Source organism: Aspergillus ambiguus, assembly GCF_047715705.1.
Source record: "Aspergillus ambiguus strain CBS 117.58 unplaced genomic scaffold BDV59scaffold_8, whole genome shotgun sequence".
In the NCBI taxonomy this organism is placed as follows: domain Eukaryota; kingdom Fungi; phylum Ascomycota; class Eurotiomycetes; order Eurotiales; family Aspergillaceae; genus Aspergillus; species Aspergillus ambiguus.
In genome coordinates this window covers 192,574-219,574 of record NW_027395521.1, presented here as the reverse complement: position 1 = coordinate 219,574, position 27,001 = coordinate 192,574, and the positions used below count along the sequence as shown (strand labels likewise).

Sequence of the window (27,001 nt, the reverse complement as noted above, 5' to 3'; positions counted from 1 at the left end):
ATTTTTTCTCAAAGCGGCAAGCGGCGAGACTGATTTTGTGCGATTTCGATGACTGTCGATGAGCCTCGATTGACGGATTATTGATCATCTCAGTGGCGACTATCACCGCGGATTCTCCTCTTCTTCTGCTTCCCCTGTTCCCTCGTTCAGCTACCCTCGATATAGTGGTCTACGAGTTTACACTTTGTTGTTGCGGACTGTGATACCCCGCTTCGCTTTTGATATACTGCACTCTGTCGAGAAGACCCCCCATCCCACCAGCCATGGATCCCAACGGCCCGACGACAACGTTGCCGTACACCTGCAACACCTGCCTGGTGGCATTCCGCAGCAGCGATGCCCAGCGGGACCACATGCGCAGAGATTGGCAGTATGTCCTCGAGCGTAAATTTTCCTCCAAGAACATGCTAACCGACGAACCCCCCAGTTTGTACAACATGAAGCGTCGTGTTGCCTCTCTTCCGCCCGTGTCGCAGGAAACCTTCAACGAGAAGGTCCTCGCTGCCAAAGCCTCCACCACCGCCGCCGCCGCCAAGGCCTCCTACGAGAAGACCTGCGTCGCCTGCCAGAAGACCTTCTACAGCGAGAACTCGTACCAGAATCACGTCAAGAGCTCGAGGCACCGGGCCCGCGAAGCACGGATGCTCCGTGACGGCACAGATGATGCCTCGTCCGTCATGAGCTCGACCTTCTCCCTCGGGGAGCCTATTAACAAGCCGCGCGAGCAGACCGAGGTGTCCAAGGTCACGGAGCAGATGAAGAACGCCACGATTGGTGAGGAGGATGAAGACGCAGAGGTCCCTGATGCGGACGGATTCTCCGCCTCCCGCTGCCTCTTCTGTAGCGAGAAGGCCGCTAGCCTGCAGGACAACACCGAGCACATGTTCAAGTCGCACGGCATGTTCATCCCGGAAAGAGACTATCTCGTCGACCTGGAGGGCCTTATCCACTACCTCTGGCGAAAGATCAACGAGAACAGCGAGTGTTTGTACTGCCACTCCATCCGGAACAACCCCGCGGGCGTGCGCACCCACATGCGTGACAAGGGCCACTGCATGATTGCGTTCGAATCCGAGGACGAGCAGATCGAGATCGGTCAGTACTATGACTTCCGCAGCACTTACTCTGACCATGGAGACGACGACGCCATGTCTACCGCCAGCGAGACGGCCGAGGACGGCGGGGTGAAGGTGGACGGCGAGGACGACGAGGGCTGGGAGACGGAGACGTCGGCTTCTTCCGTCGACGACGAGGAACTCGACGACACCAAGGGCGGATCGTCCGTCTACAGAACAGAGTACGAGCTGCATCTCCCGTCGGGCCGCAGTGTCGGCCATCGCTCTCTCGCCCGGTACTACCGCCAGAATCTGCACAATTATCCCACCGCTGAGGAGCGCGTCGCTCGCCAGCTTGCGATCGAGAACGGCGAGATCGAGGAGGAGGAGAAGAAGCCCCGAGGCCGCAACCAGAACCGAGCGGTTGTCAGCCGTGCCAACGGCGGGTTCGGTATGGTCGGCGCGACGGATAGCCAGAAGCGTGAAGCATTGACTACGGAGCGCAAAGAGCGCACTCGTGCTATCCGCCAAGAGCAGAGATACACGGCTCGCGTCAACCGGGCTTCGAACAACCAGAAACACTACCGGGTATGTTTTTTTTTTCCTACTTGATGTCGTGGTGTCGACTGCCGCTAACGTTCCTCTAGGACCCTCTCCTGCAATGATTTTGTGCGTTTTCATGGGTCTTTGGCCTGGTTATGAATTACAGTGATGCTCCGGTTTACTTCATTTCTGCATATTTGGACAGTTTCATGGAGTTATGGTTGATGACATGTAGATACTCATGGCATGATAAAAGTTAACAATGGAATAACCTGATGAGACATGCGTACTTTGCTCTCGTAGTAGGCTTGTGTTACTGGGCAGAGATATATATATGTCGTGGTGTTGTCCTACGTAGTTTGGAGGGCACAGAATAGCCATTAGGAAATTGACATGTGGAAAGGCTTGATTCTTAACATGACAAGTCCGTCAGAGACGGACCTTGGATAAAATATACCATGAACTATTCTGCATGAACAAACTTCTCATCCGTTTCCGTGCAATGCTCATTCATCCGAGTTTTACCATGGACTCTGACCCGCAGAGGACGGACGCAACAATCTATTAACATTATCCGTCTCCTAGTAGAGGAGATTGTTCTTCACCGGCCTGATTGTCTGGTTTGGAGTTGTTTTTACGTTTGTGTCGGCGACGTCGTTTCTTAGCTCCGTTCGTACTCGGCTTGGTGTTCTCATCCAGATCAACAAGCTGGCCATCCTGCTGGACCGGGAACTTATGCTTGGAGGAGGTGTCCGAGGAGCTGGCACTATTCGTGTGGAGGACGACCTTCCGAACTCCGTTCACGTCGATCACCTGTTCGGTGATACTGCCGCTGCGGGCGGGGCCTTGGTGCTGGTAACTGCTCCCAGTCTTCGGGCGGTCGACATTTCGCGGCGGTGATCCCGCGGACTCCTCGCTAACGGCTGCACTGGGGACAGCAGGGGGCTCGTCCTGCTCCTCGTGGACGGCTTCCGGGATGGACAACGTCAGATCTTTCGTCTGGATCCCGACATCGGCAATCTTGTGGTTGGCTGTACTGCCATATCCCACTCGGACTGCGTAAGCTCCATCTCGGGCGTCCATGCCCGAGTTAACCAGGCCGGCCCCTATGCCCCCGGATAAGGATGGGCCGGCATTGGACAACAGATGGGATTCGGATGTACTCTGTCCGGAGTCGACGTCGGTCTGGGTAGATCGCGTAGGAGAGGCAGCATTGGCCCGCTTGATCTTCACGCTTTGATAGCGAGTTTGCCGGGGCCGGCTAGCGAGATTGGAGGGCCCAAGGTGTTTGAGGTGTTCGCGGATCTCGTCTGTCGCTCCGCGCTGAGTGAACCAGCCATCCGCGGCGTCGGAATTCCTGTCCGATGTTGACTTGCGGATCTGAAATCGGGGAAGCGGTGCCTCCACTGAGCTCCGGCGCCGGTCAACCGGCGGGCGGTCAGCGTCACCGTCCACGTCGACAAGTTTGCCCTGAGTTTCTGGAGGGAGCATTGGAGGTTCCTCAACGATCTTGCCCTTCGGGACACGAGCCCTCGGGGCAGGAGTCATGCGCCTAATGGCTTTGTGGACGTCGACAAAGACATCCGACTCGTCAATAATTTCCCTGCGCGGATATCTGTTAGTCCTGCCGGGGATGGACGGATGTGGATCGATCAACTTACTCGCCAATCAGCTCTTCGATCACGTCCTCCAGAGTGACGACACCAAGCGCGCCGCGATCTTCGCTCGGGTATTCGGAGACCAACACCATGTGGGACTTGCCTTCTTGGAAGAAGTTGACAATGTCCAGACAGCTAGTCTCCGGGCGGGTTTCGGGCAAGGTGGCCAAGGCAAAATCGCGCACACGCTTACAATCCTCCGGATCGTACGTGATCAACATCTTGACCAGGAGCATGCCGACGAAGTTGAAGGGGGCATCGGGGGCATGGATGGGGATGCGCGAGTAGCCCTGCGACAGGATCAAATCCATCGTCTGCTCATCTAACACCTGGTCGGCCGACATGGTAAAGACATCCTCCATTGGAGTCATGATACTGCCGACGGCCTTCTCCTTGAGGTCAAGGACGGCGCTGATGATGGTGACCTCATCGGAATTGAGCTGTTCGCCGGCCTCGCCGAGGGTCTTGTGCAGTGTGACCAGGGTTTTCAGCCCGGCCTTCTTGTATATTGTACCGTGGTCTTCGCCCAACAGTTTATCGAGGAGCTTGGCAATAGGCCACGCGACGGGAGACATGATGTACATAAGGGTCAGGACGCAAGGAGCCATCCAAGCCCCGATCGGGAGGCCATAGCGAACGCAGATGGACTGGGGGACGATTTCACCGAAGATGACTGGAGGGTTATTGCTCAGTATGGGCACGCGATAGATTCAGGGGCGATGGAGAGATTTTCCTACCAATCAAGACGGTACTTCCCAGCACGGCCGGCCATCCTCCTCCCAACGAGCGATCGAGGACAATGGGGAGGGTCTCGTTCGTAATAACATTGCTGAGGAGTAGAGTCACCAGGACCCAGTGTTTCCCCCGCTGGAGGAGCTTCAGGACACTTGCGGCGTTTTTTCGTTCGGACGCTTCACCGGAGGTTTGGATGACTTGGAGATAGACCTCATCCTGTTGGGGGATAGAGGTTAGAGAATACGCACGAAGAAGATTGGAAGGGGTTAGAGACGTACCTGGCCCATCAGGGCGATGGTGAGGCCGGCGAAGGCGCCACCGCTCAGGACGAGGGCGGCGGCAACCCCGAGATACAGCCATAGGCTCGGGTCACTTGGAGGCTTGGGGTCGAGCTCGGAGCGGGTCGAATGAAGTGCGGGAGCGGCAGAGACTACCGGGAGATGCGAAAAGGCAAGCAGGAGTAGTTTGACGAAACCAAAGAGAATCGGCCGTGTGGCCAGAAGACGATTGGCAAAGGGTGTAGCCATCACCGGGTGGGAGGAGGCAAACACAGAAGGGAGAAAAGAAAACAAAAGGAGGGCGCCAGGCTACCAAAGAACCATATTTGTACGGGCCTGCGAACACTCTCTGGACGGTCTAGTGTCGGTCGTCGTTCTGGGCTAAGAGTGTAGGCAGGACGCAATCGGGACTCGATTGGCGAATGACGTGGGGAGTGGATCGTGAGGTAATGAATATGGACTCGGCGGCTGAAGGAGTGCGGGAATAATCATCCACTCCGACAGAGATGAGGGAATTGACGGAGGAGAAGGAGGGGTTGTAGGAGGGGAGGAGTCGTCTGAAGGATCGTGAAGTTGAAGTTGAACGAAGTTTTTTGCGTTTCTTTTTTTTTTTTTCCTTCTTGATTGAAGTCGCGGCGACGAATGAGGCAAGTGGGCGGGGCCAATCAGAGAGCTTGCCACAGACTGAGTCAGCGTTCCGCGCTAACCTGATTCGGTCTTATAGATATGCTGACGATCAAAGTATAGAAATATTGAAGAATTTTGGTAACGACCCAGCTAAAAGTGATTTAGATATCCTTGTTGGTGGATATTATAGCGAGTTAAAAGAGCTGTACTAGAAGTCCAAGAGTGTCACTGCCGTTACTCATGAGACCCATCAAGCGTGACTGTATCGGATGTAGTATACGACAGCCTCCCGAGAGTAATATTCACTCTACACTGATTATCCGTATATTATATCGAATATAAATACATAGATCCGGATCAGGCAGATACCTTGTACGGTGTTCTCCACTGCCAAGTAGTTTCATATCCTTCTATTCACCCCAGCATCACTGTTTACGCTTCACTCCCTCCTCTTCTGTTACTGGGAGTCCCCTCTTCTCTCATCATTTTCACTATATCCACCTTACTCCTCCCAGTATCCTTCTTCTTTGTCTCCCTCCTCTTACCTCTCCAACTTCATTGTCATCCACAGCCTTTACCATCACCTCTCATCTTCCCACATCTTCTCATCAATGACTACCCCCATGGAGCAGCTCCTCCTCTTTGGAGCCATAGAGCCAGAAACTCCCACTGATCTCACGATGTTCTTCTTTGCAGACCTCACACCAGAGGCCGGATTCTTCCTAGCAGCCATCCTTTTTCTCACTCTAATCTTCGGCTTCTGGGGCGTGTCCAACGACATCTCCACAAACCAAAAAGAGCTCTGGGGTCTAATCCACACCTACGACGCGCAAAATGACAGGATGGAGTACCTCATACTCACCAAGAATGCGGAGCTCAAGACGGCGAACGAGAAGATCCGCGACAATCTGGCCAGGATCAAACAAGACGAACAGGAGATCGAACGGCTATCATCCAGACCCTCCGTGCAGATTCGTCCGTGGTGTTCCTGCAAGCACACCGTCATCCGGTCCCTGCGGCAGGAAATCGCAAACCGAGATGCGGATCTCTTTGTTCTGCGTGGTAGACTGCGAGAGTGCGAAAACACAAACATCCAGCAGCGCCACAACAACGTTGAGAAACTGAAGAGTCTGGTCGAACAAAAGGACAGGTATCTCAAAGCGTTGGAGGAAGACTTCTATGAGCAGGGAGCTGTGTTCGACGTGAAGGAGAAGGCGTTGAATGATCGGATCGCCCAACTGGAACAGCAGATGTCAAAGGACAGTGACGGATCCTCCGCCACTGAGGATATGGCGCGGAAAGACCAGGTTGCCCATCTCGAGAACCAGTTGGTTAAAAGCCATGAAGCATTTAACCACAAAACTTGCTCTTCCTACGCCACAGAGAAGGCTCTCAGAGAGAACATCAGCCAGCTGGAGCAACAGTTGTTGCAGAAGGCGTCCTCTTTCGCCGAGATGGAAAATACCCTGAATGATCAAGTGATCCAGTTGAAAAAACAAATGTCAGAGAGTCACACCAGCGAGATGTTGTTCAATGATCGCATCGCCCAATTGGAACAGCAGCTCGCAGGGAGCAATGCTGACGAGATGCCGTTCAGAGACCAGGTCGCCAAGCTGGACCAGCAATTGTCGGAAAGCCACGCCAAGGAGATATCGTTGAATGATCGCATCGCCGATTTGGAGAAACAGTTGTCAGAGCACAAAGACCAGGGTGAGCTCAAGCTTGTGACTGAGAAGGCGCACCTGGAAGAGTTGAACGCGCGCAAGAACAAGGTCGTGAGCCTAGAGCAGCAGTTGGTGGAGTCAGAGGCCCATGCAGAGTGCATCAAGTGCCACAGACTGGCTCTTAGTGAGCAACGGTTCATGCAAAAGAACCAAGAGTTGACCGCGCAAATCGAGGATATTACTGCCCAGAACAAGGGATTGGCGGACCAAAATAGGGGATTAGCTGTGCAGCACCGGGACCTGATAGCCACTGTCCAAAAACTTCTCAGTGAAAACGCACAAGCGAAAGACTTAGCCGCACGCCACGAAGAAGAGAGGGGCAACGCCCAGAGCCTCATTGCAGAGAACCAGACTCTCGCCTCGAGATGTCACGAACTTGAATCAATGCACGAACCGGAAAAGATGCTCGTGGCCCAGACGGCGCGAGATGAGGCACTGGGCAAAGTCCTATTTCTCCAGGCGGAGCTGGAGACAATGCAACAAACCATGCAGGGCATCAAGACTGCCTGTGATTTGACCATCGAGCAGCACAAAATCGAGAACAAGGGCCTAAGCGAAGAGGTGAACGACCTCCAAGTTCGTGTCAGGATGGCCATGCGGGACACCCAGAGACAGCATGAGGAGACTACCAAGGCGCAGCAGACCATCAAGGTTCTCGAGAACCGCCTGTCCCAGTGGGAGAGCCGTGATGGAAGCCACGAGATCCTGAAACGGCAGACGGGCAACAGGGGATCGATTCAGGCAGCGTTGGAACAGAGCAAGGTGACGATTGCGCAAAAGGACATGGAGATCCAGGAGCTACGCCGGGGGATGGCAAAAATGCCAAGCCCCGCCGGGAAGGTGTTGACCTCAGATCAAGAATCGCTCTTGCATGAGCAGGTCCGGAGACTACGGACGGTGGTGGAGACGGAGAAACGGGCTCGTGAGGAGAATATGATTCAATTGGGGAAGCAGATCAACGACTTGACGGATGAGAATTGGAAGCTAACGATCTCCCTCTCGAATGCAAAGGCAGCGGTGGGACATCGTCTGTCACCGAAGAAGTAAAGTATGATGGTAGTAGAAGGGGAATCTGATGTACGGAGCACTGCGTATAGAGTAATGAGCATGAATGAAGTAATAGGGCAGTTAGTCATCCGCATAAGTTATGCATCTGCATGGAGCGCTTAATATAGCCGAGATGAACCATGTACGGCAGCCCTACGAACCATGGAACCCGAGATATCGGAGATCTAGGGATTCAGGGATGGGTGATAGAGGGATAGAGAAATATCAGAAAATATCACGACCATAATCCCAACCAGACAAAATGCATAGAGAATAAATCACCGTAAGAACCGAGCCGTTGGACGACGATGCAGCTCCTGGTCACCTGTTTCACCACGAACTCTTCCGCTTCTCCACCTCCTCCATCGCCTTCTCCTCCTCGCTTCCCCTTCATTCTCTCCGGTGTTTCATCTTGGGTTCTTCATCTCTCCAGTTTTTAATTCCTCGTTCCTCTCCCTGCTGGTTTTATCACTCTCATTAATCCCCCCTCGTCTGTCATTGACCAAATCCCTTGCTCCAGATCCACCGATCTCGCCTGCCATTCATTGTCCGTCGCCCACAGTACCACATTCATTCAGCCGCCTTTGGCCCTCCTCTCTTACACTCCCACATTCCTTTCGTCTTTCGTTCTCAGACGGCTGGCATTCTCAGATCGACTGGCTCGTGGTCCCCTTTGTCGCCGCCCGCCCTGCGATCCACCGTTATCCCACCTCCTGCACGTACGCGCCCAACCCCTATCTTGGCACTTGTCAGCGCAGTCGCTCTCCATCCAGAGATATCTGCCCATTACGATCAATCGCCGTTGTGTTGCGACTCTGCGCGAGGTTGATCGGTCGTCTGGTCTTCTCTCCTCATCCGGGCGCCACTTTTAGCTGCAATTTCTCTCGCTTCGCCCAAGCGCCATGCTCCACTGAAGACCACATCAGTAACCGCCGATCATCCTTAACTATCAGGCCTTGTCTCCTGGACGGTCGCTCTTTGCCCTTTCACACTCCCTCCTTCATTCACTCTCTTTGTCTCCCATTGAGACTTCGCCCGGCTGGTCCGACGAAGTCCTTCCTCTCTTTCCTTCTCATCACCCGAGTCAATCGTTTGCTTTGCTAGATTGGCGTCGTCGCAAAGATGCCTTGCTGTGGCGATAGGGAAAAGGGCCCGGTGTCCATGGAGGAGAAGTGGGACTACATTGTGAGTCTTCCTATCCTCCGATCCACTGATCGGGCGGAATCACTAACCTCAACTGTCTCGATTTAGAATCTCACTGACTTCAAGTCCGAATCTTGCTGGACGCCCTTCTCCTACTTCTTTCTTTACGTCTTCCTGCTTATCTCGCTGGCCGTCTACGCCGTGGACACCTTCACCGCCGTGAACCTGCTCGCCTTCTCTCGATGGGCTGGTCAGATCAAGCCTACCATCCCCTTTACCATCTCCCGATGGATCTTCGCGGTTTGCATCATCATCTCGTTTGTCCTGTTGGTTCTCCGGTGGCTCCATGCCATTCGTGCAATTCGGTCCGGAAGCATTGCGCAAAGCTACCTGGATTCTCTGGCTGTACGCATCCAGAGTATTCGTCCAGGCAAGCGTGGTCGTGGTTGGCGCCGCTTCGTCGTCTTCGCCGAACTCACGAAGAGTAAAAAGGGCGCTGAGTACATCGCTCTCTTCGCGTACTTCTCTTTTGAATGTAAGCTACCCCCGCTCAGTACAGTACCCCTGATCATGTGCTCACATGTTTTAAACTAGCATGGATGAATACCGTTTTTGCAGACGGGCCGCGTCAAGTCGTCAATGCGATCACCCTGTACTCTGTCATGAAGATGGACCTACTCCCTGGTGGCAAGCACGTCACCCATAAGGTCGACGATGATACCCCGGGCGTGACCCAGTTCTTCGACAATGTGAAGATCCTGGCCGAAGAGAACAACCTGCGTGCCTTGGTGCTCTTCGGCATGCTGTTCACCCTGGTCATCTGGGTTCTGTCGGTATTAAAGCTTCTGCTCGCCATCGCTCTTTATTTGACCTTCCTGTTCCACCACATTCCATCGGAGGATGGCTCGCTGAAGGCGTATTGCCGACGGAAGATCAACAGCCGACTGACCCGTATCGTCCGGACGAAGGTGAACAAAGCCTTAGAGAAGGGCCTGAAGCTGCAGGATCGCACTCCGACCAACCCGAATATGGGCGTCGATAGGAAACCCACGTTACCAAATTTCGACTGCGACGACAAAGGTCCCGCTGTGGCTACAATCTCCCGTTCTACCACACAGACGACGCTGCCACCGTACACTTCTCGTCCGGGAACGGCTGGGCCTGAGCGGAACCCGACTCTACCGGACGTTGGTGCATTCGAGAAGCCTCCGCTGAGCCGGACCGTTACCCAGTCCTCGGCCTACTCGGATGCTGCGTCGTTGTCTGGCACCACCGTCGTGTCGGGATACAGTCCCCTCGATCGTCAACCCTCACCGGCACCGCCCGTTCCCCCGCTCCCCGACTCCTTGATGCAACGCACCCAGACGCCCATGTCCCGGCCAACCTACACTCCGGCACCGTCTGTCCCTGCTCGGGGACCGAGCCGCATGGGGTCAGCCAATGGGTATCGAGATCCTGGAGAGGCTTATGGACCCCGCGGTGGATATCCTGGCAATGATGCTCCATACCGCACATACACACCCATGACCGAACCTACCGGCCGATCCTGGACCCCTGCGACAACTTCGTCCCCCTGCGACAATGGTCCTGCACGGGTGTTTTCTCCCCCCATTCATAGTGGCACTCCTGGCCCGGGGGCGCAAGTAGGACCTCCGTTGCGCACATTTACCTCTGCCAGCCAGGTCACCCGCCCGCAGCCCAGCTTCAGCCCTGTGGATCCTGCTATAGCGAGGACATTCTCCCCGGTGAGCCGTACCGGCACTGCACAGTCGGCCCCATCGGGAGGCTATGTCGCCTTCAATTCCACAGCTCGCGCATCCCCAGCACCAAACATGCATCCTGGGAGCTCAAACTCGCCCGGTGGATACAGTACTGGCCAGCCTCCAGCCCGAGGTTACACCCCACAACCCTATCCCTCCCAACAGGGATACCGCCCGGACTACTTCTAACCTGGTGTCCCCGTGCGAACTCGGACGGTTGTATCCGCAAAATAACTGAAGAGCTGGATCATCTTCGGTGTAATGAATGAATCTGGACTGGTACTCCTTCACGATAAGCTCTTGCATGACGTGTTAAATACCCCGAGATGTGCTGGACATATTCGTTTTGGTGTCTGCTGTCTATTTACCGCCAGGCGGGCCTTTGGGTAGTAGATAAATTCCATAGATATTCGCATATATGAGCCTTTCGCATGAGCTTCTGGATTGTTCCGACCCGTAGGTATACTCTGTATTCTGTACTCTATCCATGGGTGACAGCGGATATCGTTGCATCACGTGCCCCCTGACCGCCTGCCGCAAAAAGGCCACCATAGACGTATTTGTCCGCCGCAACAAAGATGTCACTTCGTCACCTTCTCCGACCCCGGATTCCCATGGCCGCAGCATGTTCCTGAATCCTGCGTGAATACCTCTCTCATGCATCCGACCTTTCCGACATGGTATCTCCACGACCCCCGCCCCCTGCGTCCAGCGACGGTGAGCTGGCGAGGAGCTCCCTGTCATGGAAGGCGGACCGAAGAGCCAGTGGACCCTTGACTACCCTCGCTGAAAACGCCCGTCCAACCCTCCAGGGCTCCGATGATTCCTCTAACGGTACTACGAAACGACACGAAGATAATGATATGGGACCCTCGTCTAGCAACCCCGTGAGTCCCGGCTGGGCTGGCCCCGGCGCGGACAGCCAGAAGGCCAAAGGTGGGAAATACCAACGAACAGCCGTCTCATCACCGACACACGCGGAGAGCCCACGGACGAACGGTATCACCGAGCATTTTGGACAGCGAGGATCCAGGAAGTCGCCGGACTCAACACAGAGAGCTCCTGAAGGGGCTTGGCTGGATGCGAACCCGATAGCAGATGGAGTTGGCCACGGCCAAAACGGCTATAAACAGCATGTGTATAACGGTGACTGGAAAGGCAGTGCATCCCAGGCTGCCTACAACAGGCCGTTTGGACTGGTCTTCGAGCACTCGGAGGGACTTGACGGCTCGGACAATAACCAGTCGCACCGGACATCGCTTGTGGACGTCCTTGAGGGACCAGAGGTTGCAGCTTCTTTGCAACACTGGTCTGGGGACACCTCGCCGCTCAGGAACCAGGAGAGAGACCGTGAGCAGGTGTTGAAGCTGTCACCGGAAAAGATCCAGGAGCTCACGTCGTCGCCGCAGTCGATCCCGTACCGCACTGCGCCCAACCCGGATCATACTCGACGTGTTGTATCGGATGGTTCACGTGGGCTACCGTACCAGGAAGGCACGGATGACTCGCCGCAGTTATCGAACGACGTGAGGATCCCAGTGGAGCATGTGCCGAAACATCGTTCCAGCAAGGAGCATCTCGATGGACTCGCTGGTGCACACGTCAAGCACATGTCATCCTCCCGCAGCCGTCCTCAAAGCGCCCGCACGGTTTCTACCCCAACCTCGTCGCGCCGACAGACTTTGGTCGGCACGAATGAACGAATGGCCCAGACATGGGCGTCCCGAGCCAAACACGATCGGTTGGCCGTGGGTCGGGACTCGGAGCCCAAGCATCTGAGCCCTTCACCGCAGCTCAGCGAGCCTGCTCTCCCGTCTCCCATGCCACCGTCTATTCCTCTTCCTCCCTTGTCGGTGCCGACCTACCTGCAGCTGGAACTCGCATCGGGTCGGCCTTCGCCGTTGTATATTCATCGTACGGTCATGTCGGACTTCCCGTACGAGTCGTCTCGCGTGAAGTTGGAGCGACTAATGAACTTCTTGATGCTACCGCCTGCGCTGGAGCAGGTGCTCTGGTTTGGCATACTCGCATGTTTGGACTCTTGGCTTTATTCGTTTACCATTCTTCCCCTGCGGTTTATGAAAGCACTATACATCCTGCTGGAGTCTTGGATGGTAAATCTTGGTGTGGAATTCCGATTCATCTCGGGCTTCATCATAAAAGGGGTTGGAAGAGTCTGGCGCAGAAGGTCTGGGTCGTCAGCGGACGCGTCTCACGAGCATTCACGTAATGAGCGCGAAGGGCGGCCACGAGCGTCATCGGGGAGGCCAGATACGGCCACTTTGGATCGAGACATCAAGAGTCGGACGGGTGAACCCCGTAGGAGACACCGCTCTGATACGAACTACAAACACCAGCATCGCAGACAAAAGTCAATCCCCTCTGCGCTCCTCCCCGATGACAAGGCAGATATTCTCAAAGGCCTGCTGATGATTGCAACCTGTTGTGTTCTGATGTACTTCGACGCCAGTCGCATGTACCATTGGATCCGCGGCCAGGCTGCGATCAAATTGTACGTGATCTACAATGTACTCGAGGTCAGCGATCGGCTGTTCGCGGCCATCGGCCAGGATGTGCTGGAATGTCTCTTCTCGCGCGAGGCACTTGAGCGTCGACCCGACGGACGGAGCAAGGTCTTCCGACCGTTTGGGCTGTTCCTCCTTGCCTTGGCATATACCGTCATTCATGCCACAGCCCTCTTCTTCCAGGTCATGACGCTGAATGTGGCTGTCAACTCGTACTCCAATGCGTTGATCACTCTGCTGCTCTCGAATCAATTTGTCGAAATCAAATCGACGGTGTTCAAGAAGTTCGAGAAGGAGAACCTCTTTCAGTTGACATGCGCCGACGTCGTGGAACGGTTCCAGCTCTGGTTGATGCTGACGATTATCGCCTCGCGCAACATCGTCGAGACCGGTGCTTTCAGCTTCTTTGGCCAGCTGGGCACTAGCTTTGGAAGTAGTCCTTCAAGCAGCACGAATAGCACCCCGCTGTCCACGCCTCCCCGAACCGCCTCGTCAATCCTGCCACAATCCTTTACCATTGTCCCCTCTTCCATCGTCGCCTCCATCAGTAACGTCAATTCTTTCTTACCCACGTTCGTCCAGGTCCTCGGTCCCTTCCTCGTGGTCCTGGGATCGGAGATGCTAGTCGACTGGCTGAAGCATGCGTACATTAACAAGTTCAACAATACCCGCCCAGCGATCTACGGTCGTTTCCTTGACATCCTGGCAAAGGACTACTACACCAATGCCTTTGTCGACCAAAACCTCACCCGCCGGCTCGGCCTGCCGGTCATCCCTCTATCCTGCCTTTTTTTCCGCGTCTCCGTACAGACATACCAGATGTTCTTGGCCTCCCTGCTCCCTCAGCAGCCCTCATCAACTGCTGTGGAATCCACTTCGTTATCCTCCATCCACAGCCACTATGTTCCCTCACCGCTCCCGTCGCCGACTCCGTTGACACTCCGAACGATCCTCCCCGTGTCAGTGGCCCATGCGGACGCATTTTTCCGCAGGCTCCTCGCAAACGCCATGCCGTCCCCCGCGCAATCGGTGTACATCTTTACCGTCGTGCTCCTCCTAACCGGGTTTGCGCTGCTGCTGATCCTCAAACTCTTGCTGGGAATGCTGCTGCTGGCGTTTGCCCGGTCCCGGTACAAAAGGATGAAGGGCCGTGAGGGCAACCAGCCCTCTAGTACAGCGGATACCAGCACTCATGCACCGCCGACCACAGCTCCGGCCCGCGAGTTTGCGGTCGATGGCAGTCGTCGTGTAGGCGGGTGGGGCGTCGTCGAAGTCAACGACGACCAGCGCCGGTGGATCTACGTCGACGACCAGGAGGGTCTGCGCCGGTTGAAGGCGAGAGAAGAGAAGGATCGCAACGCCAAGGAGGAGTTGAACATGGACCATGTGCAGCGATATGAAATGGTTGCGAAACGCATCTGGTGATTCTATGTATTTTGTAATCTAATATTTGCATCTATTGAGATACCACATTGAGTCGTATTTGGTCAATGTATAGACTAATTGGCTATTCATCCACGGACTGTACTTGAGACAAGAGACATGCCAGCCAGCAAAGGACTGCAATCAATAAGAGTCGGGCACTTTACCAGATGCTGGCCTTAGATGATGCATTTTCATAACATGGTCCTCCAGGGATAGGAATGCCACAATAAGAATAGAACACATTCCATGGACATCGAGAGGGATACATGCCAGAACTGCAGAAGGCGTCGACTCACACACTCGTTAAATCCTGCCTAGTCTGTCAAGGAAAGGTCAAAACAAGCGCGTCCTCCCTATCCATTTACCCCCAAACATCCATCCACCAAACCTCTCCCCCAGCGCACTCACACCGGCTTCCGCCCAACAATAACCTGCAGATTTACCAAGGGCAGCACCCGCGCACAGTGCTCCTCGATATCCTTGAGCAGGCGCTGTGCACGCCGCATCGCCACCTCACGGTCAGCCTCCTTGCCCGAGCTGATAAACGAATTCGGCAGCAACATTGCCATCAACCGGAGGACCCACGCACTGGCCGTGGCATGCAGATGCGGCTTGTCGAGGGTAGAGTAGACGCGGCGGGACACGTCGACGAAGCCGATCTTACCGGCGAACTTCTCGATCAGCTTGGGCGGCTCGCGCGCAAGGCCTAGGTTGTGCACGGCATCCACGACGACCTGCTGCATCTGCCGGGCGAGAGCAGAGGGCGGCGACTCTGCCGTCGTGAAGGCCGAGCAGTCGCACTCGTCCCATTGGAGGTACCCGCCGGGCTCTGATGGGGTGTTAGCTAGCTTTCCCTTGCCGTGTCCGGTTGCTTGCTGTCGAGGGGTTGGGGTGCTGTGCGGGAAGGGCCGTACTCAGGAGCTCGTAGACATTCTGCACCGTCCGCATGTAGTCCTCCTCCTTGAAGGCGCCGACGAGTAGGCGTAGATGCACCAGGTCGTACCGGCCACGGTGGTCCTCGGGGAAGCGGTCCCGGGCGTCGTGTGCGGAGAGGTAGATCTCGTACGTCGGGGTGATGTCCTTGTAGAAGGGGAACTGCGTGGTGGAGATGTCAAAGCCGTGCAGGTAGAGGTCGTTGGGGCTGGGGAGGGATTTGGGGAGGGAGGAGAGCCATATTCTGTTGTTGTATATATTAGCGACTAGACTGATGTTATGGGTCTGTGGTACGCACCCCGTCCCGGTTGCGACATCCGCCACGGCGGTGATGTTTTCAGTGGGGATAGAGGGATGGATGGGGTGTCCGCCGATTAGGTCAACGAGAAACTCATGCTGCTTGTTGAGACTGCGGGGTGATTAGTTGTGATTCTGTGCATGTATGGGATGGGCGTGTATACCGAGCTGACTCCTCTGGGTTGCGGTCCAGAATGTACAGGTCTTCACGGCTAATACCCATGATGGAAGGATGAAAGAGTTCAAAACGAGACAAAAAGGGGAGAATGGGAGGGGAGAAGGTGTCCAAGTATTTCAAGGGGATATACGGCGTTCGGGCTAGCAAGCACAGTCACTCCTATACGTTCACGGTGAATGCCAGCAAACACCGTTAGTGAATCCGTTAGGTGCCATTGCCTCGACTCATGCAACAACCTCAGACAGGCAACCCTTAAGCCATCCTGCATGGTGACAAGATGCCCTGGGCCGTTGAGGGTGGATCAGCGTTGCATGCCAAACCGTTTGTGAACCATAGCTTCGGAATCACACCGGGACTCCCAATGGCCGGGGAATCAGGAAAGCCATTATGGGTCCCGCGGCCGTCCCAGGAAGTTATTCTGGCACTAGTGCTCTAGTCCAGTGGGCTTTTCCACACCTTTTGGCGTCCCCGCTGAGGGAAGGATGCAGGCTTCACATGCAGTGGCGTGGTATGTCTTGGATAATGGCATGGTGATGTCTACTCCCGGCGGTTAGTTGCATGTATTATCGACTGGGACGGACTCACTGTGTCTGCAGGATTGGCCTTGTTTTTGTAGAATGGAGAAGTGGAAATTGGAGATTGACCTGCGGTGGAGCCGTGGATCTTTCCTTTCATTTACCGAGGCAAAGCACTGTCCGCCATGGTTAAGATACGAGAACCAAGATCTATTATTTTAATATCGTGCAATCTACTAACGCCCCCTGTCCGGTAACTGCAAAAACACATGGCGAAAGATCTCCCGGCTCTTGTACAGATTCTCCACTCGCAGTCTCTCGTTATACAAATGCGCGTTGTCACTGGCCTGTCCGCACGGCAGATTGGCCGCCGGCGCTGAGAATTCCTTCTCCAAGAACCGGATGGTGGGAATGGACCCGCCTTCGCGGATGTAAATCGGCCGCACACCGGAAATTGGCTCTGCGGCTGGGGATCGAGTCGCAGTCGCCGTCGCCGGCGACGACTCGCATGTCCTCGCACTGTTACTCGACGCAATCGTCTTGCTGGTCAGCGTCGACGAGGTGGGCACCGTCGTACCCACCGAGGACCGCTGTCGCGCAGCCATCTTCTCCGCCGACGACGTTGTCGACGACATGATAATCCGATCGATGTGTGACGCCAGACTATCCGAGGAGTCCTTGCGGCTGAGCCCACGGGATTCCTTCGCTCCCGTAGGGCGCCCATGGAGGGGCGTCTTCGGCACGGGAGGGTACTGGTGACGCTGGGCCTTCGTGTCAGGAGTCCACGCAGCTGTGATTGCCTCCTCCAGCGTCTTGAACATCTCGTTGTCTGGGTCACCCAGCCAGGGATCGGACTTGCCCGTGATTTCGACCGTGAGGTCGTTCTGTGACTCCAGTTGATCGAACTGCTCCTGTGCGTACATCGTCAGGGTGGCGGCCACGTCGTCGGCCTCCTGGTTTGGCACCAGGCGGATCGAGAGGCTGGCCTTCGCCTTACGCGAGATCGTCGCTGTCGTACTCTTGCTGTTGCCGGGAACCTCGATGGAGTGGATGGTGAGGGACGGCTCGCGCCAGCGATGCATGAGCGAGTCTATGAGCGCGTCCCGGTCGGCAACCTGCGGATGCCGCTGCAGGAGTATCTGTGCGATCGTGGCGTAGCGCTGTTTTTCAGCTTCCGTGAGGGGCAGCACGCGGTCGTGGAAATCGGGGAGGTTGATTCGGCCCTTGGGCCCAACGAGCGTGCCTAGCAGCATGGTGAGATCTTTTAGCGGTTCGTCGAGCAGCGCGCTGCCGTCAATACCACTGTGCAGGTCCGGGTGGTCGCTGGTGACGATTAGATTCGCGTGGACTACGCCGCGCTGTCCGTACGTTAGACACGGGTTGTAGTCGTCAAGCCAGTAGCTGTTCGCGAGGAGAATGTAGTCAACTGGCCCAATCTGCGTCTTGTGCTTGCGCACAGTCTCGTAAAACCCTTGCGAGCCGGACTCTTCCTCTCCCTCAATGAGAAAGACGATGTCGCAGCGGAGCGTCTTCTGTCGAGCGAGCTCTGCTGCAGCGTACAACGATGCGAGAATTGGCCCCTTGTTGTCAGACACACCCCGACCGTAGAGGAACCCGTCGATGGACGTTAATTGGTAGGGGTCGGTCTTCCATTTGGCCTCATGGGCGTCAGCCCCGACGACATCATAGTGGCCGTAAAACAGGATCGTCTTGTTGAGTTTGTCTGGGGAGGTGGCGTTAAAGCGGGCGTGGACAATTGGGTTGGTGTCTTGTCCGGTTGTGAAGAGTTTCGTTTTCGCGCCCAGGTAGATGCAGTGTCTGCGTAGGAAAGCTGCGCCCTGGTTGCATTCTCCGGCAAACTTTGGGCTGGCTGAGACTGTCTTGAAAGCAACGAACTTCGCAAGCGAGTTGACCATTTCATCTGACGGGAGTCAGTAATGGTCGGTTCATGGAAAAGAGTCGCTTACCATTATCAATCGGGGGTAAGTCGCCTTGGGTGATGGACACGTCAGTCAGATCCCAGATCCCGACGGTGTTGTCATTTCCACCCGTTGCATAGATGAAGCGGTCCTTAAATTGACCGGCGGCCGATGCGAGCATCGTCCCTTCATGAGCCACCCAGCTTCCGACTTCCTCGAACCGGGAATTGAATTTCTATATCAGTTAGAGCGTGATTGACTGTTTGGTTCCATGCACAACATACTTTGACCATTCCATTAGAGTCTCCACATACGGCCACCCCGTTGATAATATCAACAGCCCAGAGGTCGCCGCTATGCCGGGTGATACGTTTCACCAGCTGATGTGAGTCGAGATTCCAGATATTCAACGCGCCGCCAGCAAGGCCACAATAGAGGAACGATCCGTCGACGGCAAGAGACAATACTGGGCCGCCATTTTGCAGTTTTGCCATCTGCGAGGGCACAGCGTTATGCGGGTCCTGCGCCAACCGCCAGAGCTTGACGACACCATCACCGGCACCGGTGAGGAGGACCTCCTCTGAAGGGGCAGATTCCACGAGGCCTCGCACCAGGAGCATGGTATAGATGTAGCCGTGGTGGGCAAACAGCTTGTGGCGGTCCCGCTTGAAGGTCAGAACCTGGCCTCCCTGTGTTACAGGGTAAATCCCGTCTGCATTTGCGTCCGGTTTGGGGGCACGAGAGCCATCTGGTCCCCGAGAGTCGAAAAATCGATGCGTCCGTCGGGATAGCTGGTCAACGGACAGCTGAGCTGTAGCAGCATCTGCTTCAGAGATGTCTGCCCACTAGTGGCTGATTAGATAGATGGCTGGGTGTGGAGGACGGGATGGTACGTACTTGGATGCTGGTATTTTGGCCGCCACAGTAGATCGTCTTTAGCGAGGAAGAGTACGCTACGGCAAAAAGGTCTCCCACATCATGATGCGAATGGATGGAGTATAGGCGGTCGAACGTCCGGGTGGACCAGACCTGTTTGTGTTAGGTGCTGGCCGATGACATAGGGCTATGATGCATACATTGATGATCGAATCACCACCACTTGAGAAGAGAAGATCCCGATCGTCGGAGAGATATAAGTCTAATACACTCTCCTGGTGGGCATGGACAGACAGCACGAGTTCATATGTCTCAAGAGACCAGGCCTGCACGTGATGAGTCATGGAAGTCCAACAATGGCAGAGGGTTCATCACATACGACAATATCTCCGCCCTGAAGACCAGCAAAGACACACTCATCATCAATGACGAGGGCTAGCACGGAGCGACTGGCCTGGACCCGATGGCCTATGCCGCACTCAATCTGAGACGGTGGACGACTGGCGACGTCGGGGGCGAGTTGAGCTGTGAGAGGACGAAGATCCGACTCCCACGCTTTCGTCTGTTCATCAACCTCCGAGGTACTATCGGACTCGTGTAAAACTGCGTGATCCATTGCGAGTTCGCAATGGCCCGGAAAGCTCAGTCAACGGAACCCTTGTGTGTTTTTGAAGCTGGGACGTTCAATGTTTAAGATGCATTGTGCTCCACGTGACGATCACGACATGTTCTGATTATGTCAGCCACCAGGTATAAGTTGGTTAGTTAGTTACTTTGTTATCGATGGATAACAATGGGAATCCTTCTTCTCCGACATCCTCTGGGGGCTGGATTTCTCATGAGAGAGGGATTGCTCTTACCTGATCATCTCGTCGGACACTGCTATTCCATCGTGTCGCTGAATGTTGGCGAGATGCTCTGTGGCGGTGCAGCGCCAATTGATCAAGGAAAAATAGAGACCTACCTCGACAATAAGATTTCTGTTTATTCGAGCATCCCGCAGCTCTACACCTCAGGCAGTTAGTCTCTTTCTATTTTCCTTTCCGTCGAGTTCCACGCAATAATCCCACGTCCTACTCACCTGGGCTCCCACAGGAGGCGGACGATGCATTGGGACATGGCTGGGATGAATCCTGCAAATCCCGGCCAGTGGGAAGCTGACCTATCGAAAGTTCCCGGAGGCGATGGCTCTAAATTTATACCGTGTGCTCCAGCTTCTTGGTCAACGGGAGTGGGATGTTGCAGGAAGCTCGCATCGTTGCCCAAACTGGGCTCGTTTTTAAGATACGTGGTACATTTGATGCCGCCAAGAGGGGAGTAGGGTCATTTTTATGGGATTCCATGTCTTAGATTTCGATGATAGACGGTATGACGCCGAATAATAATATCTTCGTCTTCGGTATACCTCGCGTGGCGGTGCACTGGCATCGTGGCGGTGGTCCTCTCCGCCAATCAGCGTCTACCGCATCACCGCCATTTTCCATATCCAAAACCATCCAAACATCCAAATCTTCAAGTTACAACATCTCTACATGTTAAGTCCCTGCTGGGTATATGCCATCCACAGGCGAAGGATTCTTCTTTCACTGACCACCGTCTGGACGAGAATCCTCCATCGTCAGGTACCATCGGAGCTTTCTCCTCCTCTACCCAATCCTTGTACCCGACTGAACCAGCACAGCACCCAACAACGGTTTCATCTGCACCAATAACCACTCCCTCGATGGATCGCCTGCAGGGTTGACAACCATTCAAATGCCTCGCCAGGTGGCCTTGTTGCTCAGCATCACTGGAACCCAACCTGGTTACTCATCGCCCGCGTCGGACTGCTCTCCTGTTCGTCGCTTGGGGCGCTGTTAGGCGTCGCATTCGCTGTCTTTCCAGCCCCCTCTTTCCATCGTCGTTCAAAATTTTCTCTATTTTTTTCCCTGTATCCTGCATCGAATTTCGTCATATTATCCATCCTCCATGGTAACTGTGGAGCTACTTGGATTCTCGTCGGAAAAGCTCCCCCGCCTTATCGTATACATAAACTCCGACCATCACAGCTGAAAACAAAACTCTGCCATCAGGCACCAGCTTTTTAATATTTGCCATCTTCCCATGCTTCTCCCTCTTAAGCCACCGAAAGCCACTTGAACTGCCTATCCATGGTCTTTTGACCCTAAAGGTCTAGAACAGTTGTCCGAACAGTCCCATCAGCGGGATCGCGGCCATTTCTCCACCCGCTCCAGCTTAGCGTCGATATTTATATATGCTCCTACACCGCTCTCCGTCTTCCGTTTGATCTTTAAGGGCTGATCTCTTGCTTATCGTCGCCCTCAAAATTTGAATGTCGTCCGATCCAGAGCTATATCCACGGGACGCTGGGTAGCCACAAGTATCCCTTCCATTTCGACCCGGTTGGGAGCCCCTGATCGACCACCATGGCCCCATTAGGTGAGACGATCGCCGTGATTGATAAGTCCGGTAAAGTCGTGAGCACCGTACGTTCTGCAGCCGTCCCTTATTGCGGAATAAAACCTCCGGTTTGTTCTGACGTGCATCATCGGACAGAGTAAACATCTATTTGGCGTCTTCAGTCACGCCAAGAATGCCTATCGCGAACGCAAGGCGCAGCTGCAGTCGGAAAGGAATGCAAAAATCGCCGAGCAGCAAGCATTGAAGGCGCTGCAGACGTACACCCTGGACGACACGCCCTCCGTTGCCCCCTCCCGAAGAAGTCATCGTTCCAGCCGCAGCCATCATCACCGCCATTCTCGCGCCGCCTCACAGTATGAGCAGGACCTGCACTCCGTGGCCTCGCGGCCCCCTTCCTACTACGCACGCCCGTCAGAAATGGTCCGTCGTCATACGCACCATGACATCGCCGTTCGCGAACCCGACGCTCGACCAACCACCAGTCGCTCCAAGTCGGATGCACACATTGACATGGACTTGGCGTATGGAGAATTTCACCCCTCTCTTCTTACTCGTCAGCCGTCAAGTCCACCACCGGGTCAACTGCAGGAGATCGAGGACCCAGAGCTGAGTGGCCTCGTGGGCCGCGCTCAGTGGCTCCTAGAGGAGGCAAACTGCATGCAACACTCTGCGACTGCCACTATCGCGCATCTTCAGAAGAACCCTGACGCCATGGCCGCAGTCGCTCTCACATTAGCGGAGATCAGTAACCTGGCCTCAAAAATGGCCCCGGCTGCTCTGTCGGCCCTTAAAGCAGCAGCCCCTACCGTCTGGGCCCTGCTTGCTAGTCCGCAGTTCCTCATTGCTGCGGGCGTCGGCCTCGGTGTGACCGTGGTTATGTTTGGGGGATACAAAATCATCAAACAAATCCAATCGGGAGCGGGCGACACGAAACAACAACAGCCCAATCAAACTGTTAGCATGGATGATATGATCGAATTTAACCCCGACTGTCTCAGCGGAGTCGAGATGTGGCGCCGTGGCGTGGCCGATGCGGAAGCCGAAAGCATCGGAACGTCTGTTGATGGGGAGTTTATCACTCCAACTGCAGCTGCGATGTCCGGAATCGATGTGACAACTGCACGTATGACACGAGATCCCCGGTTCAAGTTTGAGGACGATCGCTCCATGGCTTCATCTCGCCGATCTCGTCGGTCCCGTGCCCCCAGAGGTAGCTCGCGCGCACACACCCGGGTCGACGAACCACGTGGAGCATCCCATTCAACGTCCAGGTCTTTCTTCAGCCGCTCAAAAGCGCCATCCAAGGCCCCGTCGAGGGCCCCATCCAAGGCGGCATCCAAAGCTCCATCGAAAGCCCCGTCCAGGGCGCCCTCCCATGCTCCTTCGCGGGCAGAATCGCGCCATTCGGAAAAAGAACCAAAGGCCAAAGAGAAGAAAAAACGATCCAGTCGGCTGCGTCTAATGTTTACGGCATGATACTTTCCAGTCACGATATACGACCTTAACTCGTTACATATATCCTCTTGTACACTGTTCCCTCATACAGATTGCGATGATCGAATGTCTATATGAACCTCTGATTGATACGATTTACTTCCGTATATTGTTTTCAACAACGTCGGGTGGTCGGTCGTCTGATAGATCACTTTGCATAGTCATGGCGTTGGATTTGTGCATATGTGGTCTTTTTACACTTTTTGGTTAGCCTTTTGAAATACACTCGCACCTGCATATACAACTTTTGAATGCCGACAGGATGATGATTCTGATCCCTCGCGACAGAGAATACAGCATAGATGAAACAGTGATATCACAGTAATATATACTACATGCAATAATTGGAGGGCATGACACGCGAACGCTAGATACAGAGAAATATATCAAAATATATAAATATAGATACCATGCAGCTGCACCATCTCTCACAGACGATGACGAAGCTGCTCCGCACTGCCCTTGACGAGTTCTATACTCTCGATTAGTCCACTGCACGACCGCAACCGGGTTCTGAACTCACCACTCCAGGCATCAAGGGCCACCTTCTCTGCATCCCATGCCCATAGGAAGTCCTGTGTGGCCCGGTCCGCCCATTTGTCCGGGTTAGAACCGCCCTTCATTGACGCGCGGAATTGTTCATCGCGCGCCTGCTGCTCCGGTCCGTCCGGGAAATGCAGCGCGATGCGGTTCGTCGAGCCGGACTGCTGCACCGTCTCTGCACGCTGCTTGCGTGACTTCTCGTACGCCTGCAGCGCAAGCGGGATCTCCTGTTTCGAGGAGACATTCGACAGTAGAACACTGAGTGCCGCGGCGTCTTCGACAGCCTGCGCAGCTCCTTGCGCGACATACGGCCTAGTTGACTTTCAGTTACTGCACAGCATCTCGGCCTATTGGAAAACTCACAGCATAGGGTGGCACGCATCACCAATGAGAGCTACACATCCCTTGATCCACGTCCGCAGTGGCGAATGCAAGCACAATTTCCATTCCAGGACCTCGTCGTCTGCGACCAAATCAATTAGCTTGGTGACCTTCCGGTCCCAGCCGCTATAATCGTCCACCATCTTCTGCTTCGAGCCCCGTGTCGTCCATGACTCTTCAATCCCGTGGCGGTCGGGGTGGATCAACACGACATTGAACAGCTCGTGCTTCCGCACCGGGTAGGCGATGATGTGACGAGACGGGCCCAGCCAGCGCGTGGCCTCCGGGTTGTCGACCAGTTCGCGGAGCTCCGGGTCCTTCTCCATCGCGCTGCGCGGGAGCATGATGCGGTAGGCCGCGTCACCTGTCGGGATGGCATGGGAGGCTTCATCACCCAGCAGTTGGTCGCGGATGGTGGACTTGATACCGTCAGCGGCGATTACGATATCGCCTCGTACAACCTTGCCGCTTGCCAAGGTTACCGTCGCCGGGTCGAACTGGACGTTCGTGACGTGCGAGTTCACCCGCAGCTCCACGTTTGGTAACTCCAGCGCCTTGTCAATCAGGGCGTTGTGGAGATCCGCCCGGTGGATGACCACCTGCTGGCCGTAGGTCTTGTTCACCGGCATGGTGCCCAGCAGGCTGCCATCCTGCCACCGGCGCACGTGGATGTGTTCCAATGCGACGTCCTTCGCGTGGATTAGAGGTGAGACGCCCCATCCTGCAATGTTAGTATGGTCGATTTTCGAATGTGGCGGGGCTCTTACGGTCAAACAATCTCAGCATGTTTGGGGAGACTTGTATGCCGGCTCCCACTTCCATCAGCTGATTCTGTTAGCGGATGTTTTGGAATTAGCAGTTGAAAGCCTACCTTAGGGGCGGATTCGAGGATGGTAACATGGTGTCCTCGGAGACCCAGCGTGAGGGCTGCGGCCATGCCACCGATGCCTGGTCGTGTCAGCCGTGGTTATACCAACAAATGAGAACAATGCATACCGGCACTAAACGCTTGTTAGAACGGTATCCCTGGCATTGTGATGGCGACGTATGGGCTCATTTGATTTCCGGGAAGACCTACCCAACTACCACCACCTCCAGGGGCATCTTGGCCTGTGCAGTAGCCATTATCAAAACGCTTTTGATGCAACGAGCACAGTCTACCAGTGAGAGGCAGCGTCCAAATAAGTTCTCCAGACAAAATACAATATGAATAGTGAATGTTCTGTCTTTTAACAATCGGTGTTCGTCCTGACCAATTATGGTATTTGCCACTGGGAGACACAATTTCTTCCCTGGTGATCTTGCTGGGAGAAAAAAGCTACAATTTCTATCGAGGCAAATAACCTATATAATTGATACGATATAACCCCGAGTCCATCACCCGGAAATCACGGCAGCGAGCCAAAATCATCCAACTTCTCCACTGTCCACCCAGTTCAAGTCTCCATCCCATGGGAAGAGGGGAAAATCCTGACTGTTCTCCAGGCCAGAACGAAACCATGCGGGGCAAGCCATGATAGTCCGTCAGCCCAGTAGTTTAAAGTCGTCTTGCTTAAAGGGGAGGGATTTTTAGTTTTATTTTTATTTCATTTCATTTTATTTTTTTGCTTTTTGTATTTCGTTTTTCCTCGCCCCCACGGAGGTAATTGTCCCGACAGATTTCCGAGCTGGGTCGAATTAGGGTAAGGAGATTACTATGGGATTTTAAGGGCGGAGCTCGGCAACCGTCGGTCGGCACCGTTTTCCCCTGATGTTTGTTAGGGTTTGAGAAGCCCGGCTGTTTGGATGACCTTCATCTGCCGAGTTGCCTGCAGGGACACCCCCATACGTCACGCTTATTCCACCAGATGATGGAACCCCCTCGTAATTCAGTTTGACCTCTGTGCGATGCTGGAGTGGGTCCGGGCTCTGATCTCCGTGTGGGATGGTTTCTTGAACGCGGCATCCTCGGGAAGGCCTCAATGCCGATATACCAAGTATTGCTACTTTCGGTTGTCCGTTGATGGCGGTGGCTATAGATGGCAACCGAAATATATGAAGTGTTGTCATGGCGTATATTATTTGGAAAATTAGATACCCAATCATCAAAACGACAACCCACTTATCCCCATGCTCTACCCTGTGTTACTAAGAGTTGGCTATCTCAAACCGCACGTAAACCAATCTGGCTTACAGAGTCGACAGACAACCAAGGACTAGGTGCCCCAGCATTTCCAACGTTACTAGTCTAATTCCCCACAGGATAATCATCGCCCTCCACATTTGCTTGCATATCTCGGCTGATCTGGGCCTTCACTTCTACCGGATCTCCCACGGCCAATATCGTGCTCACGTATCTGTATACCTACCAGAGCTGTGAGTCAAGTATAACCGGAGCAATTGACAGTGACGTTGATTCTCCAAAGTATATTTGTCCGAAGCCAGGCTCATCACAAACCGACGATCTCTTTTGGCCCCACGTAGTTGGATATCTTAATCAACCCATCCCCATGTGGTGCTCCTGAGGTTGTGGAATAGCTTTGTTGGATTACTCAACGCCATATCTGGACGCGGCGACGACGATGGCCACCGTTCGGCATTTGATGGCAACTATCAATGCCGCAAAGTATGGTTTTTGATGGCTTTGTCTCTTTGTCCTGAACGAGGTCACTCTGCTTTTACACCGGAATCTCAATGAGGGTAAGACATCATGACATTCGACTGCCGTGTTCCCTGCGAACCCAGATGGCCCGGCTTTGCTGGTCAGCATGCCTCTTGATATTCTACGCCGTGCTTTTATATTTAAAAAAAAAAATAGTACTACGATGCCATGATCTTCATTATATTCTTCCGTCCCAGTTCATTAGAGTTTCGTAACCTACTATTCATCTCTTTCTTTCTGCCCAGAACAAGCAGAAATTGTCTGCCCTACTCTCAAGGCTTCC

At 54.4% G+C, this 27,001-nt stretch overlaps 9 protein-coding genes across 9 annotated transcripts; 5 read left to right on the top strand and 4 right to left on the bottom strand.

Annotated features, from left to right (window-relative positions):
* Window positions 1–4: 4 nt before the first annotated feature.
* Window positions 5–1,880, top strand: BDV59DRAFT_174323 (putative C2H2 finger domain protein). Its single transcript, XM_073689055.1, has 3 exons — window positions 5–370; window positions 428–1,643; window positions 1,703–1,880. The coding sequence occupies exons 1-3, from the start codon at window positions 264–266 to the stop codon at window positions 1,718–1,720; spliced, it is 1,341 nt and encodes a 446-aa protein (XP_073549787.1). The 5' UTR covers window positions 5–263; the 3' UTR covers window positions 1,721–1,880.
* A 97-nt stretch (window positions 1,881–1,977) lies between these two features.
* Window positions 1,978–4,837, bottom strand: BDV59DRAFT_159273 (putative DUF21 and CBS domain protein (Mam3)). The gene is made up of 4 exons (XM_073687502.1): window positions 4,270–4,837; window positions 3,994–4,207; window positions 3,260–3,929; window positions 1,978–3,201 (listed from the first exon to the last, which is right to left on the bottom strand). Exons 1-4 carry the CDS (start codon window positions 4,516–4,518, stop codon window positions 2,169–2,171), a joined length of 2,166 nt encoding a protein of 721 aa, XP_073549786.1. The 5' UTR covers window positions 4,519–4,837; the 3' UTR covers window positions 1,978–2,168.
* A 670-nt stretch (window positions 4,838–5,507) lies between these two features.
* On the top strand, window positions 5,508–7,667 carry BDV59DRAFT_200280 (uncharacterized protein; the record flags this gene model as incomplete). Its single annotated transcript, XM_073693543.1, has 1 exon — window positions 5,508–7,667. One exon carries the CDS (start codon window positions 5,508–5,510, stop codon window positions 7,665–7,667), a length of 2,160 nt encoding a protein of 719 aa, XP_073549785.1.
* Window positions 7,668–8,622: 955 nt separating this feature from the next.
* On the top strand, window positions 8,623–10,808 carry BDV59DRAFT_159246 (uncharacterized protein). The gene is made up of 3 exons (XM_073687501.1): window positions 8,623–8,852; window positions 8,919–9,345; window positions 9,405–10,808. The coding sequence occupies exons 1-3, from the start codon at window positions 8,790–8,792 to the stop codon at window positions 10,757–10,759; spliced, it is 1,845 nt and encodes a 614-aa protein (XP_073549784.1). The 5' UTR covers window positions 8,623–8,789; the 3' UTR covers window positions 10,760–10,808.
* A 345-nt stretch (window positions 10,809–11,153) lies between these two features.
* On the top strand, window positions 11,154–14,560 carry BDV59DRAFT_174318 (TAPT1 family protein). Its single transcript, XM_073689054.1, has one exon. It carries the CDS (start codon window positions 11,248–11,250, stop codon window positions 14,518–14,520), a length of 3,273 nt encoding a protein of 1,090 aa, XP_073549783.1. The 5' UTR covers window positions 11,154–11,247; the 3' UTR covers window positions 14,521–14,560.
* A 162-nt stretch (window positions 14,561–14,722) lies between these two features.
* On the bottom strand, window positions 14,723–16,191 carry BDV59DRAFT_159117 (putative LaeA-like methyltransferase). The gene is made up of 4 exons (XM_073687499.1): window positions 15,915–16,191; window positions 15,752–15,862; window positions 15,435–15,697; window positions 14,723–15,349 (listed from the first exon to the last, which is right to left on the bottom strand). Exons 1-4 carry the CDS (start codon window positions 15,971–15,973, stop codon window positions 14,925–14,927), a joined length of 858 nt encoding a protein of 285 aa, XP_073549782.1. The 5' UTR covers window positions 15,974–16,191; the 3' UTR covers window positions 14,723–14,924.
* Window positions 16,192–16,672: 481 nt separating this feature from the next.
* On the bottom strand, window positions 16,673–19,954 carry BDV59DRAFT_159128 (glutamine amidotransferase subunit DUG2). The gene is made up of 6 exons (XM_073687500.1): window positions 19,618–19,954; window positions 19,439–19,564; window positions 19,260–19,391; window positions 18,647–19,207; window positions 18,411–18,597; window positions 16,673–18,364 (listed from the first exon to the last, which is right to left on the bottom strand). Exons 1-6 carry the CDS (start codon window positions 19,852–19,854, stop codon window positions 16,680–16,682), a joined length of 2,928 nt encoding a protein of 975 aa, XP_073549781.1. The 5' UTR covers window positions 19,855–19,954; the 3' UTR covers window positions 16,673–16,679.
* A 1,479-nt stretch (window positions 19,955–21,433) lies between these two features.
* BDV59DRAFT_159101 (uncharacterized protein) lies at window positions 21,434–23,358 on the top strand. The gene is made up of 2 exons (XM_073687498.1): window positions 21,434–21,724; window positions 21,795–23,358. Exons 1-2 carry the CDS (start codon window positions 21,665–21,667, stop codon window positions 23,133–23,135), a joined length of 1,401 nt encoding a protein of 466 aa, XP_073549780.1. The 5' UTR covers window positions 21,434–21,664; the 3' UTR covers window positions 23,136–23,358.
* Window positions 23,359–23,581: 223 nt separating this feature from the next.
* BDV59DRAFT_200274 (putative salicylate hydroxylase) lies at window positions 23,582–26,618 on the bottom strand (the record flags this gene model as incomplete). The annotated part of the gene is made up of 6 exons (XM_073693542.1): window positions 23,582–23,625; window positions 23,677–24,008; window positions 24,060–24,798; window positions 24,845–24,902; window positions 24,949–25,025; window positions 26,609–26,618. 6 exons carry the CDS (start codon window positions 26,616–26,618, stop codon window positions 23,582–23,584), a joined length of 1,260 nt encoding a protein of 419 aa, XP_073549779.1.
* Between the last annotated feature and the right edge of the window lie 383 nt (window positions 26,619–27,001).

Bases quoted from the DNA above. Each gene is read 5' to 3' on its own strand.
- BDV59DRAFT_159101 (XM_073687498.1), top strand. From the start codon at position 21,665: ATGGCCCCATTAGGTGAGACGATCGCCGTGATTGATAAGTCCGGTAAA. The intron at 21,725-21,794 runs GTACGTTCTGCA...ATCATCGGACAG, and splicing joins CCGGTAAAGTCGTGAGCACC to AGTAAACATCTATTTGGCGT.
- BDV59DRAFT_174318 (XM_073689054.1), top strand. From the start codon at position 11,248: ATGGTATCTCCACGACCCCCGCCCCCTGCGTCCAGCGACGGTGAGCTG.
- BDV59DRAFT_174323 (XM_073689055.1), top strand. From the start codon at position 264: ATGGATCCCAACGGCCCGACGACAACGTTGCCGTACACCTGCAACACC. The intron at 371-427 runs GTATGTCCTCGA...CGAACCCCCCAG, and splicing joins CACATGCGCAGAGATTGGCA to TTTGTACAACATGAAGCGTC.
- BDV59DRAFT_159128 (XM_073687500.1), bottom strand. From the start codon at position 19,854: ATGGATCACGCAGTTTTACACGAGTCCGATAGTACCTCGGAGGTTGAT. The intron at 19,565-19,617 runs GTATGTGATGAA...CATCACGTGCAG, and splicing joins TTCAGGGCGGAGATATTGTC to GCCTGGTCTCTTGAGACATA. The intron at 18,598-18,646 runs GTATGTTGTGCA...TAACTGATATAG, and splicing joins ACTCTAATGGAATGGTCAAA to AAATTCAATTCCCGGTTCGA.
- BDV59DRAFT_159273 (XM_073687502.1), bottom strand. From the start codon at position 4,518: ATGGCTACACCCTTTGCCAATCGTCTTCTGGCCACACGGCCGATTCTC. The intron at 4,208-4,269 runs GTACGTCTCTAA...ATCCCCCAACAG, and splicing joins CCATCGCCCTGATGGGCCAG to GATGAGGTCTATCTCCAAGT. The intron at 3,930-3,993 runs GTAGGAAAATCT...ATAACCCTCCAG, and splicing joins GGGAAGTACCGTCTTGATTG to TCATCTTCGGTGAAATCGTC.
- BDV59DRAFT_159117 (XM_073687499.1), bottom strand. From the start codon at position 15,973: ATGGGTATTAGCCGTGAAGACCTGTACATTCTGGACCGCAACCCAGAG. The intron at 15,863-15,914 runs GTATACACGCCC...ATCACCCCGCAG, and splicing joins AACCCAGAGGAGTCAGCTCG to TCTCAACAAGCAGCATGAGT. The intron at 15,698-15,751 runs GTGCGTACCACA...ATACAACAACAG, and splicing joins GATGTCGCAACCGGGACGGG to AATATGGCTCTCCTCCCTCC.
- BDV59DRAFT_159246 (XM_073687501.1), top strand. From the start codon at position 8,790: ATGCCTTGCTGTGGCGATAGGGAAAAGGGCCCGGTGTCCATGGAGGAG. The intron at 8,853-8,918 runs GTGAGTCTTCCT...GTCTCGATTTAG, and splicing joins AGGAGAAGTGGGACTACATT to AATCTCACTGACTTCAAGTC. The intron at 9,346-9,404 runs GTAAGCTACCCC...GTTTTAAACTAG, and splicing joins CGCGTACTTCTCTTTTGAAT to CATGGATGAATACCGTTTTT.